The sequence below is a fragment of the Falco rusticolus genome, chromosome 8, assembly GCF_015220075.1.
Source record: "Falco rusticolus isolate bFalRus1 chromosome 8, bFalRus1.pri, whole genome shotgun sequence".
Classification (NCBI taxonomy): Eukaryota; Metazoa; Chordata; class Aves; order Falconiformes; family Falconidae; genus Falco; species Falco rusticolus.
Window position 1 is genome coordinate 54,332,783 of NC_051194.1, and position 13,448 is coordinate 54,346,230.

At 46.2% G+C, this 13,448-nt stretch overlaps 1 protein-coding gene across 4 annotated transcripts in view; it reads left to right on the forward strand.

Annotated features, from left to right (window-relative positions):
• The window catches only part of UNC80 (unc-80 homolog, NALCN channel complex subunit), a 131,095-nt gene that overhangs the window by 101,896 nt on the left and 15,751 nt on the right, over positions 1-13,448 (forward strand). For 3 of the 4 annotated variants that reach the window (XM_037398225.1, XM_037398227.1, XM_037398226.1), the window contains exons 52-58: positions 2,357-2,557; positions 4,934-5,057; positions 7,367-7,492; positions 9,374-9,497; positions 10,254-10,460; positions 11,987-12,171; positions 13,061-13,226. In XM_037398225.1, the coding sequence (XP_037254122.1) occupies positions 2,357-2,557; positions 4,934-5,057; positions 7,367-7,492; positions 9,374-9,497; positions 10,254-10,460; positions 11,987-12,171; positions 13,061-13,226 (1,133 nt within the window). The remainder of the gene's footprint in view (positions 1-2,356; positions 2,558-4,933; positions 5,058-7,366; positions 7,493-9,373; positions 9,498-10,253; positions 10,461-11,986; positions 12,172-13,060; positions 13,227-13,448) is intronic. The other variant, XM_037398229.1, reaches the window with a different exon arrangement.

Consider the following 13,448-nt stretch of genomic DNA (forward strand, 5'->3'; position numbering starts at 1 on the left):
ATAGAACACAAAACCGTGTTTGTTGTTAATTTAGGTCATCTTTAACAAATGCCACAAATTCCTTTGGGAGTTGGGAGGTGGGTTTGTGTGTTTCCATATGAATTGAATGTTGCTGTTCCCCCCCCTCAAGCCCTGCACTGGCAAATATAAGAACTGTAATCTTATATTAGAAACAAAGGTGAGATTCTCAGGACAGATTATGCCCTCGGTTAGACATGGGTTGGTTTTCTTTATGATTTTAATGGGAGTGAGGAACATGTATCTGATCAATGAACTTTACTTAATACAGTAAAGAAAGGGGCTGGCTTCTTTTTTATTATCCTAGTCTTACATTTGTATGTAACATAAGAATGCTCTAGTGTACTACCCAGAAGTATCTGCAGTTTAACAGTAATGTGGGAACTGAATTTGTACAAGTTTTTATATTCCTGAGTACTTGAGTTTAATTGTTCTTGACCTATTTTATATCCCTCTCTTAAAAGATGAGCTTAACAAAATTAAATCTGTATGTACAGAAGGTGTTATTGGTATATTTTCTGGAAGGATACTTTCTTGTGAGAAGATTTCCATAAAGCAGAGTCGCAGTACACAGTATTAGCTGGCAAATACTGCATTCTTTTCAAGAGAGGTGGTCTTCCATGGTCAAAGGTTACAGCAGTAAAACTAAGGGATTGATGGATTGATTTGCAGAGGACTATAAGTTGTGCTCTAATTCTCTTACATCTCCTGGAAAGTGTTAGAAATAACTGGTTTATTGGGGTTGGAACCTGAATTGCTTTATCATAGTTAGCCCTAAATAAAAGCCAGCATCATCTTGATTCTTACATAAATTCATTTCATAAGTATCAGTGGAATGACTGACACTATTTAACCACTGTAGGCAAAAACCTTACCTCTAAGCAGAGAGCAGATTTACCAGAATGTGATGTGACAGCTATGGTCTTGGGAGGCTGGCAGATGCCATTTCAGAGACTTCAGAAAACAAGATCATATGCTCATCACTTCAGACAGGATTAATCTCACATAATTGTAGCCATTTAAAAGTTAAATGTTTAGTCTGTAAAAGTCATAAAGATCTTTTTTGATCCAGTGAAAAGAGATGAATATCCAATGAGCTGTTTATCCCAGTATTTCAGGAACAGTAAAATTTTCTAGGTTGCTTGTTTCTGCATGAACAGAGCTGGAAGATTAATTGAGATTGACATCTCAAGTCGGATGAGATGGCTCTTATACTTTATAATGCATAAGAAAGTTTCCATACATCATTATGTGCCACTGATACTGTATTGCCACTGATACTTTATTTCCAGAAAGAAGCATAATTATATGATAATTTAAGTTTCACAGTGTTTAAGAAAACAGAACTACTCCATAATAGAACAAAGTTGTTGTATAAAGTAATAATAAAGAAATACTGGATAAAGAAACACTTTTACAGCACTTTTGGTCAATCTAAGGAACTCCTTTCCCTTGACATTGCTAAGCAGATTTTAAAGAGAAGTATGTTCCATTGGTTGAAAGCATTTCAGAAGAAGCCCCCACAATATGAGCAGGTTTGTACTGTACTTGTCCACTACAAAGTCTGTTCGTGTTTCAGGGAGTATATAGATTTCTGTCCCTTTTATTAGTAGGTGTATTTTTATTGCTTCTCTTTGTCTACTGCAAATATTCAAGTATTTCAGTAGATCTTTGTCCAACCGCAAGTGTAAGTTAAATGTTGCCATGGTATTTCACAGTCAATACAGAAAATGCCATCGGCAAGGCCATCTGGGAGGGTTAGAAGAAGAAACAGCAACACAATCTGTAGAAGTGTTAGGAGAAACAAATCAAAGCTGCAGGGAGTAATCACACAGAGTACATGTTGTGTAAACCTATGGGACAGCACATTATTTTTAAATTTAACGCCAAGAAATTGCACAGTGAGACCTCTTAGAAGTGGTGACACTGAAAAACAACTACAAACCCGAACCAAATCACTCATTAATTGACATACAGGTGATGTCAGGTCTGTGTTTCAGAGGCAATTGCAATGTTATAATCTTATGAACAGCTCAGGCACTTCGTTTTTAGCTGCACAAATTCGTGGTTCCTGATGTTTCTTTGGTGCATTTAATACCAATGTGAAAATATTCTTTAGGCCATTCACATGTACATAAATATAAACAGTGATTTCAGCAAAACAATCTTCACAGACCAGGAACTATGATATTGGATCTAAGAGTTTAAATAGCAGCAGATCTGACTTTTACAGTTTTTCTTTTTACTAGGCTACTGAAGATTTATCTGTTAGTTCATAAGCACGTGTGGAGAAATGCCGGTTGTGTTTGATTTTCCTCTTAATAAACCCTGTTTTTAGACTGGCGGAAATTGCACATTCCCTGCTGAAACTGGCACCTTATGACACACAGACGATGGAAAGCCGAGGTCTCCGGCGCTACATCATGGAGATGCTGCCCATCACTGACTGGACAGCTGAGGCGGTGAGACCTGCCCTTATCCTCATCTTAAAGAGATTGGATCGTATGTTCAATAAAATACACAAGATGCCTACTTTGAGGTGAGCAGGTATAATGGAAACCCTCTGGGGTCCATTTCTGATGTTGCAAGCCTTGAAGTGTGGGTATGTCATCTAACTAAAACTGCCATGTTAGAGTGAACCTTTATAACGTATCAGAAAGTGAACAGATGTTTCTATCTCTGTAAGTGTGCATTTATGTTGACATTTTTGTTGTGTCTTCTGGTAGCCAGAGAAGAAATGTGTGGTTATTAAGAACTACAGAGGGAACTTGCAGAAATATCTTTTTTTTTTTTTTCTTTCTACAAAATAAGTCTTCAGATTTATACTATATCACTACCCCCTTTATTTTAGCTGTGAGTTGAGGAGATGAATTTTATTTTTTAATGGAAAGTTAAACTGTAGTAATTTCCAGCATGCCTCCTCATGAAAATACTGTTATGTTCTCTGTAAAGATAAAAACAGTCTGGAGCTATGCAGTAGCTTCTGAATGCTCCTTAGCGGAGGGAACAGAATGGCATCGATTGCATCCAGTCAGTGTCTGGCAAAAGCCTGGTGCATCACATAGTAGCATTATGGTACAGGCTTTGGTGACTTCAATACGGAGCATTCCTGCCTCAGAGGCAGTGATACAAATCCAGTCTGGGTAGTATAAAATCTCTCAGCCCTGTGACCTGAGTAAGAAGAGTCACTGGTCTCAGTCACCCTCATGGGCATATGTCCTCAACTGCTTCAATTAGTCACTTTGTTGGCAGTCTCAGATGAGAAGCCAAATGACAGAGGACATCAGAATTTAGGACTTGGACACAAAATTTTAGGTCCCAGTGGGAATCATATGTACCCAACTAAGGTGGAGCAAATAACAGGGAGGTGATCTCTTCTTTCTGGCATCACTGTCTATTGCTTTCCTTTGGCTAACGGTCTGCTTTAAAAAACTCCTACCCTTGTAGGGAATTCAGAGGCAGAGATTTTGATGCTTCTCCTTCCTGTTGGTTTGATTCTTTTGGACATGTCTTGCCTGCTTCTCAGTCCTTCTTTTCCTGCTCATACATTCCTCTGCCTCAAAGGCAGCTTAGGGGTCTTTCTGTTCCTCAAGATCTTTCCTTTTTGTGTAAGCTGAATGAATGCTCATAAATTAGAATTCCCTTCATATTCTCTCTGTCTGTGCGTGTACCTACACCTGCTGAAATTGCTCTTCTGTACCCAAAGGGAGAGACAGCAGAGCCACTGAACCAAATGCAGCAACTACATTTAAATGTCATTGGGCTATGAAGTCTCTTAGGGATGGGACTGGGCGCCAGACCCCAGGAGCCATCCGTTGGGGTACTCGCACCAGAATCTTATACACTGTATCCTGTGGGCACCCCCTTCCAAAACCAGTGTCTGATGGGAGGTGGTATATGTGTAACAACAAGAACAAACTACTGTTCAGGAGACTTAGGAACAGTGGATGCTGAAAGACGAGATGTATGCTCGTCTGCATAAGAAGTAGTAGATACTTGATCCCCCACGTGACTCTAAGAAGTCCTCGGAGGAGCTTGACTTATTGTTTAGCACTGAGCTAACAAGTTGTGCAAGCCTTGTCTTTCTGTCCCAGCGAGTGCACAGTCAGATGCTGGCTTGAGAGCTGTGCTTACTCGGAGGAGTCAGGCCCTGAGCTGAAGGGTGCAATCCGCTTTCATGTTACCTACGCTGTGCCTGCTTATGATTAGGAAGGACACCATCAGCATCTGTCACAAGCCTTGACAGCTGTTTTGGTGAAAAAAACCAAAGTGTCAGGGAAGAAAGAATCCTGGAATGAAGGACTTTGGTGCTGGTTGGGAACAAATCAGCCCCCCCCACACACAGGGTGAGGAAGGTAAAGATTGTACTGCTGGGCCAGTCTATGTTTAGGGCAGACTGTGTCTGGGAGTTGCTCTGGCAGAGCAGGCCGGACTGCAGAGCGGCTTACCGAGGGCACTCACGGCTGATGGGGTTTGTTCCCTTCGGTGAGAACGCCCACAAGCCACAAGGGATGGAGGAGTCCCTTCTCAGCTGGGAGCGTGGCACAGCAGACCTTTTCCCCACACAGGCACCCCCGAGGCAGCTGGCTGGTGGCTCCATTGCATTCACCACCGGCCAGAGGGAAGCACCAGGGAGTGAAACACAGCCCGTCCGCCACTGCTGTTGTGAGGGGGTTTGTGTCGCTAGCGCGGACCCCTCTGCTACGTTTCTTGTCTCTCTCAAACGCCCAGTGTGCTCTGTGGCTCTGCGTGGATAAAACCTTTTCTCTGTTGCGCACTTTGTGCTCATCTTGGACGTCATCGCTGTCTGAAACGTTTCCTCTGTGGGCATCACTGTGTGTCGGTCGCCGTGTTTGCAAGCGTCTGGTGGGGGGCAGGAGGCCCGCGGCTAACGGCACCTACTGTTGTATTGCAGGCGCCAGGTTGAGTGGGAGCCTGCCAGCAATTTGATTGAAGGGGTTTGTTTGACACTTCAGAGGCAGCCTATCATATCCTTCCTGCCTCACCTTAGGTCTCTGATCAATGTGTGTGTCAATCTGGTGAGTAGCCGAGCGGCAACCCCGTGAACCTTTGCTAAACCTCCCCCTGGCTGTTGACTTCTCTGGACAGAAGATAGTTCATTCCCATTCCTGTCATTTTACCTGTCCCCCTTACCACTCGCAAGGGGACTTCGCAAGTGACACTAGAGAGAGCAAGGTTCATTTTTGAAGTGGTGCATGGGGAGATACAGTGACCGGTAGCAGTGGTCAAGTGATTTATTTCCGTTGCTTCCCACGCACCACTTTGAAGATCCACCTGTGCCAGATTGAGCTGAGAGTTGAGGGCTGCAAGTTGGAGAGTGGGGTGGTGGAGACTGCACACACCTGGTAGAGATGGGGAGAGGGTGGCACTGGGGATACCTACCGTCTCCAGTGGGGAAGGACCCCGATGGCCCTGACAGAGGCCATCAGGTGTTGGCTAGTCAGAAGGGTTTACATGGGTGGATTCACGCCACTGTTTGCAATGTCCCTGGCTTGATCTAGTACAGGTTTGCACTGTACAATGTTCAGATCCCACTCTCAGTACATTTTATGCTCCTAAGCGTGTTACAACAGAGGCACGATACAGACGGGGTCTGGTCATGCAGTGACAGGCTGTAGTGTTTCTGCAGCTGTTACACTGGGGGCAAACCCTCGGTTTGACATCAGTGTAACTCCAGGCATTTGGACAAACATGCCTGCTTTCATTCCATGTTGAAAAAATACAAATAAATGGGGAAAGGCTGCACTAGCTTTTCTGTTGTTGGGTTTTATAACGCTTTCTCCTTAGAACACAAACGTCATAACTTTTTCTAGCAGTTACAAGACACCTATCAGGGTTCACCAGTGCTCTGAGGGGCTTTAAAAACAATGATAATCAGCTACAATGCAGTATCAGTTCTTGCCAGGTTCCTGTCCTTCGAGTCCATTCGGCACTCGTCGCTGCAAGGGCAGGGAGGCTCCAAGCTGTCAGAGCCCATAAGACTCCTTCCTTGTTCAAACTGAGGCAGCTGCTTGGAGGTACTGCAAATGGGGGCCCTCAGACTACTTGGGGTTGCTACATGGGGAGGTTGCTACAGAGTTAGCTCAAATACAAGTTTAGAATGGCCTTGCAGTTTGGCAGGCAGGCATGGTAGAGTGAATCACGCCAGCAAGCTCTCCGGAGGGCCTGCATTAACAATTAGCCAGCACTCCTAAAATAGCAGAAAGCTCCGCAGTGCTGAAGTGCAGTCATCATGCTTCTGTTCAGCTGGCTGGGAACATCAGGGAGAGCTACCAGGAAAAGATGTACTCTTACTGCTAGGAGTAAATTACCTTTAGCTGTCAGAACTATGATGGCCTCTGTGAGCTGTGGGAGCACCCCTAACTGCATGCTATATCATGTGTAGACCAGTTGCATCATGAAACTCAAAAAGACACCAGCCAGGAAAGTGGGGAAATGTCTAGATTATAATCCACAATGATACAATGAAAGGGCTCTGCCTCTTCCCCTTCTAAATTGTCCTTGGTTTTCTGGCAGAATACTGGTTATGCCTTTTTTCCCCAGGCTGAATTTGTTAAAAGAAGAGTGTGTTCACTTCCCCTAAGCTTAGGCATCTGCCAGGAAGCTTCTCCCTGTTCCCGTCATCTAGATGCGTCTAGTCCTGGAGAGAAACAGGCATATGCAGGCCTGCGATTTAATTCCGCCTGAGGGACACATCCAAACTGGTTTGAATAACTCTCCCCTATTTTTTTGCACTGTTATTTCAAGTTGCTCGAGACAACCAGGTCACATGCAGGTGACTCTGCTTCAGACGTCTGGGGTCAGGTGAGATTAATCGTAATTAAGAGCTCCTAAGAGCAGACTGTGTTTGAGAGGAATCTGAACATTGTACAAAACCCGACTTGGGTCATACTTAGGACATTATTTTTCAAGTAGATCAGCAAGAGAAGGGGAATGATGTACAGTTTCAATGCAGACTTTTTGCTTTGATGACATATTTTTATCTGTTACAGTCGTTACATGACATATCCTCCAACTCTAACTGTTCCACCAGTCCAGTGCTGGTCATTCAGGGCTGGTACTGGGTACATTTATAAATGTACCAGGTTACCTCTGCACTCCTCCCATCCTTGCTGGTTCCCTCTTCTCCCTTCCCTTTCCCTGCTAAAACTCCGTCTCCTCACTGGCCCCAGCTCCCACAAGGACCACTGGGGGGGCTGGTTCTCCTAGATCCACCCCAACTCAGTGCTCAGTGGAAGACACCTCCATTTCACTGGCGTTGGAGGATATGGCATGGATGAAACTCTTAAGTAGTCAGTTGTGGTGATGTGCTCTGTTTGTATTGCAGGTGATGGGAGTGGTAGGACCCTCCAGTGTGGCTGACGGATTACCCCTTCTTCATCTCAGCCCTTATCTCTCGCCACCTCTGCCCTTCAGCACAGCTGTTGTCCGGCTTGTAGCATTGCAGATACAGGTGTGTCTGCCCTGGCCTGTGGCCAGGTCTGTTATAGCTTCTGGTTGAGACACCAACTCATCGGTGCTCTGTTTTCTTTCTGCAAAAGCTGGGCAAAAACTGTGGAACATACACCAAAAATGAAAGAGAAGCAGCATGTAAATTCTCCCTTCTTTTTGGAAACTTGAACTAAGCTCAGGATTCACCTTTTGTGGCCAAGTCCACAGCAAGCATCCATCAGCTTAACGCTGCCGTTGAAGTCCAGGGAGTTCGGCTGATCGATGCTGTTTATGGCTCTGACAAGCACGTTAGGATTCTTTGCAGGATCCAAGGATTTAGCATAAGCCTCCTGCCACAGGGAGATGGGCCTCCGCTTAGGTCACGTCCACGCAACCCTACCTCTTACTGTGGGACCATGTGTGCAACTGAGAGTGGAGTTTGTGCTCTTCTACTCTTACCTGAGCTGGTCACACAGTGCGCCAGCTCAAAAAAGCAGGGCAACTTGGCTTTTCAGCTGCTGACTCAATAGCATCCTTGTTGTCCAGAATAATAATAGAAAAATAAAAACATCCTGGAGTTTTTGGAGAATTTCATCACTATTCCTTTCTCATAGCAGTGCCATAAGTGTTGCAGAGTCTTTCTGCCTCTGTATCCCTTTCCCACCCACCCCTACCCCCCATTGGCATGAAATCAGAGAGAATGGTGACCAAAAAAGGGATAAATTTCCTAATCTAGCTCCAACCTGCATTTTTAAATATGCATTGGCACATTCAGTTGAGTACTTCAGCAGGTATTTCTGAGCAGCAGGGCAGCTTGGGAAGGAAGGCTTACAGGGACCAAAACACTCTGCTGTCCCTCAGAGCATGAGGCACACAAATGCTTTTTGGTACCAACATAGAAAGAGGACAGACTTCTTCCAACTCTGAGGTAATGGTTCTTTAATCAAAAGCAAAAAAAGGGCCACCTTCACCTTCTCTGAGGTCTTTTCTCTTTTTAAAAACCAGATGCCAAATTAATATTTTTTTAAAGTATTGGGACTTTTTACTTTTGTTTTCATCTTCTCCCTGCTCACTTGTTCATGAACTTGAAATGTAATGAAAACCAAACGTGTCAAAAAAAGATGGGAGTGATCATAATTCCTAATACTTCCAGCAGGATATGAAACAGAAGTACTTCACACCCCATCAGAAAACATCTTGTCCTGGAATTTCTCAGCCCAGGTCTGCAAGCTTGAGGGGTTGCAAGGTTCAGTTGCATTTCACAGCCAAGTCTGCAGCAACTGAGAAGCTGTAAATGAGCAGAGGTTCTAGTGACAGTCCTTTATTTGTATTACCTCCTCTAAAGAAGATGAAAGACTTTTCAGTCTAGGCTTGACTATGTGTCAAGGAGTAAACATGAATTTTGTTTATTTTTCAGTTCATTCCTTGCGTTGGGGAGGATGATTGGACAGTACAAAGTGAGGCAGAACAAAAAATGTGTTTGGGAATAACCTCCATGTTTGGACAGCAGAATATTTAGATTATGCCCTTTTTGCAGTTTCCTCTGTTCCTTTTTTTATTCCCCATAGCCTGGGTCAGATCCTGATGCCGTTTACAGCAGTGCAGAGTTTAGGACAAACACTCAGCTGACTCCTGTGGGATACATCCAATTTTGGTAATGGTATCTATGGAATCTGGGCTTCTTACATCTTGGCTCTGAGGAGAGAAGGTGACACCTGTGTTACTCTGTGAATTCCTTTTGCTCCTGACTAAGTGGTCTCACAGCTTCTAATTCAATCAGGTCGTCAATGCTGGTGTTGTACTGTGTAAACAGGGTGCCCAGGGGATCCTCATTCCCTGCAGTAACTTGTGTGCATGATCTGCCGATGAAATCATTTAATCCTTTCTTATTATTACTGCACAGGCTTTGAAAGAAGATTTCCCCCTAAGCCATGTCGTCTCCCCATTCACCAATCAGGAAAGAAGGGAAGGAATGCTTTTAAACCTACTGATTCCATTTGTGCTCACAGTAGGATCTGGAAGCAAAGGTCTGACTAATTTAACAAAAAGAATTTTTCTCCCCCTTTTCTGACAACTGATGTTTGCACTTTCCCTGCCCTCTGTTGTTTTGGGGGGTTTGTTTGTTTGTTTGCTTGTTTAATTTGGTTTTCTGTCACTGGCAGTGTGTCAGCTAAGTGCCTGTTGGGTCCGAGACTGAAAAGAGCCCCACTGGGAGAAGTACTTGTTGTTGTTTCTTCTCTTTGTTTCAGCTGTGCCATGGTTCTTGAGTCAGGTCTTACACAGATGTGCTCCTTCTTTTGAAACTGGAGTGCAGGGCAAGACAAATCTGTTGTAGCAGAAGCCACAGAGGGAAGCAGAGGTCGCAGAAATTGTGTGCCCCTGTGGATCTCAGTCTGCCCAATCCATGCCGCTTGTCTGGCACAAGTCCTGCTCCTTGCTTTCTTCTATAGAGGGTGATCACTGGTGAATCCCTACATGAAAGCAAAAAGTAAAGGGAAAGGGGAATGTCAAAAGGAAATGAGATCATGAGACAACTGAACAGGACATTTCTTTGTGCTGTGTAGCTCTGTGTTCTTGTGTGTTTCTGTTGGTGCTAAAATAAACTTTGCCTTTGCTTGCAGGAGGAGAAGCAGCATAACAAGGTGTGGGGGACGGAGTTTTGGCTTAGGGGACATTTGAGATTGCATCCCATTTTGGAACTGAACAGGGTCTGGATCTTTTGGGTGTCTTTGATGGGATGTAGCCTGATCTTTCTCTCTCTCTTCCTTCCCAATGCATCTCAGACAGCCCCTGGCTGGAGCAGCCAGAGGTCCTGCTGCTGCTCCAGACTGTTATCAATATCCTCCTGCCACCTCGCATCATCAGCACTTCCCGCAGCAAGAATTTTATGCTGGAGAGCTCCCCTGCCCATTGCTCCACCCCAGGGGATGCGGGGAAGGACCTGCGGCGGGAAGGACTCGCAGAGTCCACCAGCCAGGCTGCCTACCTGGGTGAGTGATGGCTTCTTCTGACCACTGAGAAGGGACAAAATGGAGTGTTCAAGACCGTAGGCAGCACCAAAGAAAACCCTCTCAGGCAGGAGCTTACTGAGCTCTTTAGAGCTGCTTTAGGTCTTGTCCTGAACAAGGGGCCAGGCCAGAGCACGAAGCCAGGAGTACCTCTGGAATCTATTGCAATGTGAGCAGTGTCTGCACTGCAGCTGGAGGAGACTGCAGCACAGGTAGAAGTCATTCAGTTTTCATACTGCCAGAATATAGCAGTGAAGCCACGAAAGGCAAGTCACGCTGCCTATCAGCCTCTAATATCACAACTTTACTGGCCCTTGGCTAGCTAGGGTGAAGTGCCTGCTGGCCCTGCGCACACACGGTCCTTACTGACTGGTATTCCCTCTACTCGCTATATACTGCCGCAAGGTAGTACTATATTTTCTCATATATGACCCACTGGCACAAAGAAAGAAAAAAATCATTGAATTGGGGATGCAGCAGCACTGCAGGTTGTCAGAGCTATATGGTTAGAGTGTTTTGTCTCAAAGCTCTCGCTCCTTCAAACAGCTGCTGTGTTTTATGACTTTGTGAGAGTATTTATCTAAAGACTTATATTCAGGTCTCCGTTAACCCGTGTCTGAGGAGTGGGGTAACACTGATAAAAGAAGGCAGTTCACCAACTGATTTAGTTCCCCCACCCCAACAAACCTGGATATGTATGTGTGATGGCTGAAATGTCTTGGCCATCCCATCAAGGAAAATGGAGTACTCAGCCTTCCCCCAGCAATTCCCGGGCCTCCCTGTTTGTTCCAGACCAGGGGAGCATGGAAAGGAGGACATTCCTTGTCTCTCCTGTGAAATATCTTGGTCACTGCCCACCTTAATATACAGCATTGTTTTGAACCTCGTCGCTGTTCATCCCCATTTGTAACACAGTGCTCTTGTGAATTACGGCCCTTGGCTTACTGGACCATATTTTTGTTTAGATTACAGTTTGGCCATGACTCATGCAGCTGCGCTGCTAGAAAGGTTCTTTTCATTAGCCCATAAATAACCTGGAGGTTATTGTGCTCACAGGCTGACTCTTTGTGTGGATATGCTTGATCAGAATTTTTGAGGTTGTCTGATCAGCCAGGGTTGTACTCACCCCTGAGCTGCTTTCAAAATATCTGAATTCCAGGAAGACAAAAGAAATCTGCAGGGAGGGAGATTGGAAACTACAGCAAGAAAACACAGAGGAACTTAGATGTGAAGTAGGAAAATTTATTTGCAAATGGGACTCTCAGTCCTGATCCTGAAGCCTTTAATGTAAGAAGGTTGCCCTCCTTCCCTGCCACGTTTGGAGACTGATAAAAAAAGACAGTTGTGAGTCTGAGGTGTGTGGGTGTGCATGTGCACGTGCATGCATGCATGCCTGTGTAGGTTGGTGCCCACTGTGGGGCCCCCCCCCCCCCATTCCTCCCTCCATGCTTGCAAGGGACACTGATAGCACCTCTGACTGCCGTTTGCTGGTGTGTGTTCCCCTGTAGCCCTGAAGGTGATCCTTGTTTGCTTTGAACGCCAACTGGACAGCCAGTGGTACTGGCTGAGCCTGCAAGTCAAAGAGATGGCACTGCGGAAGGTGGGAGGGCTGGCCCTGTGGGATTTCCTCGACTTTATCGTACGAACACGGATCCCTATCTTTGTGCTCCTTCGGCCCTTCATCCAGTGCAAGGTAACCATTGCTTTGGCTCCTGATAGATCACTCCCTGAAGGCAAGATACCCTTTGTTCCCCTGCTGAGAACAGAGGAACAGCACTTCTGGAAGAACTGTGTTTATGTAGGGAGTGGCTTTTCAGAAGTTAGTAGCCTGGGAACCCTTTGAAACTAAATCACAGGGCTTCTTCCTAGGTGACACTGCCAGTCACACAGGAGCTCTGATCCATGGAGCACAGCTAGTCTTAGTTCCCCTGGATGGGAAAGTACTCTCAGGCTTGACCAAGAGGGCTTGCATGCGGACTTGCTTTTGCAACAAAGACCCTCAAAGCACTTGGAAGTAGCGTGGATGCTCTGCACCTAGGAGGGGGTTGGCATAGTTGGCAGAAATCTTCCAGAAATCTCTCTTCTGCATAGAGCCAGGCAATACAGGTAACAGCCAGGAAGGACCACTCCACTTCCCATCTCGTGGGTGAAGGTTCTGACAGGACTTCTGTGGATGGACAGACAGCTGCTAGGCTGAGGCAGCCTGGGCTTAAGTTAATCGTGGCTCTTCCCTGCTAACCAGGTAGGCTAGCACATGGTACCCCACGTACCCATGGTACCGTGTCTCACCACCCTGACAGACTAAATCATTCTGGAGAAAGGAGCTGTCTCACGTCTGAGGGTAGAGCTTAGCATAAGCAAGCCTTCATCCCCACGCACCAGTGTCAGTGAGGTTTTGATATCTGTTCAGTCAAACGTAAGGTTGTCCCTGACAGACAGGTGGAAACCTTGTAGCTGGAGTCAAACACCTCATGCCTACAACGAGGACAGTCTGCTGGCTGCAGGCTCCTGCTGGTCTGGAGACTACTCCCAGTTCCCTGGGCATCATTTCCCTGCAGCGCTAACCTGTCCCAATTTTGCAGCTGCTGGCCCAGCCAGCCGAGAACCACGAGGAGCTGACTGCCCGACAGCACATCGCCGACCAGCTGGAGAGACGGTTCATCCCGCGCCCGCTCTGCAAGAGCTCCCTCATTGCCGAATTCAACAACGAGCTGAAGATCCTGAAAGAGGCAGTGCACAGCGGGTCTGGTAAGGAGGAGCGGGGAGAGCCGAGGGCCAGCAGCCCAACCTGGCCAGCGGGCTCACTCGTACGTTAACCTGTGAGGCCAGACCTTCCTGCTGCCCAGGAGGGGATGGGGTCATCGACTTGCCCCCCAGCAGCCTGCCCCGGATCGGGCCCTGTGCCCAGCCCAGGCTTATCGCTGGACAGCCAGCACAAGCCAGGTCGGTAGTGACACGCACCTTGCCGTG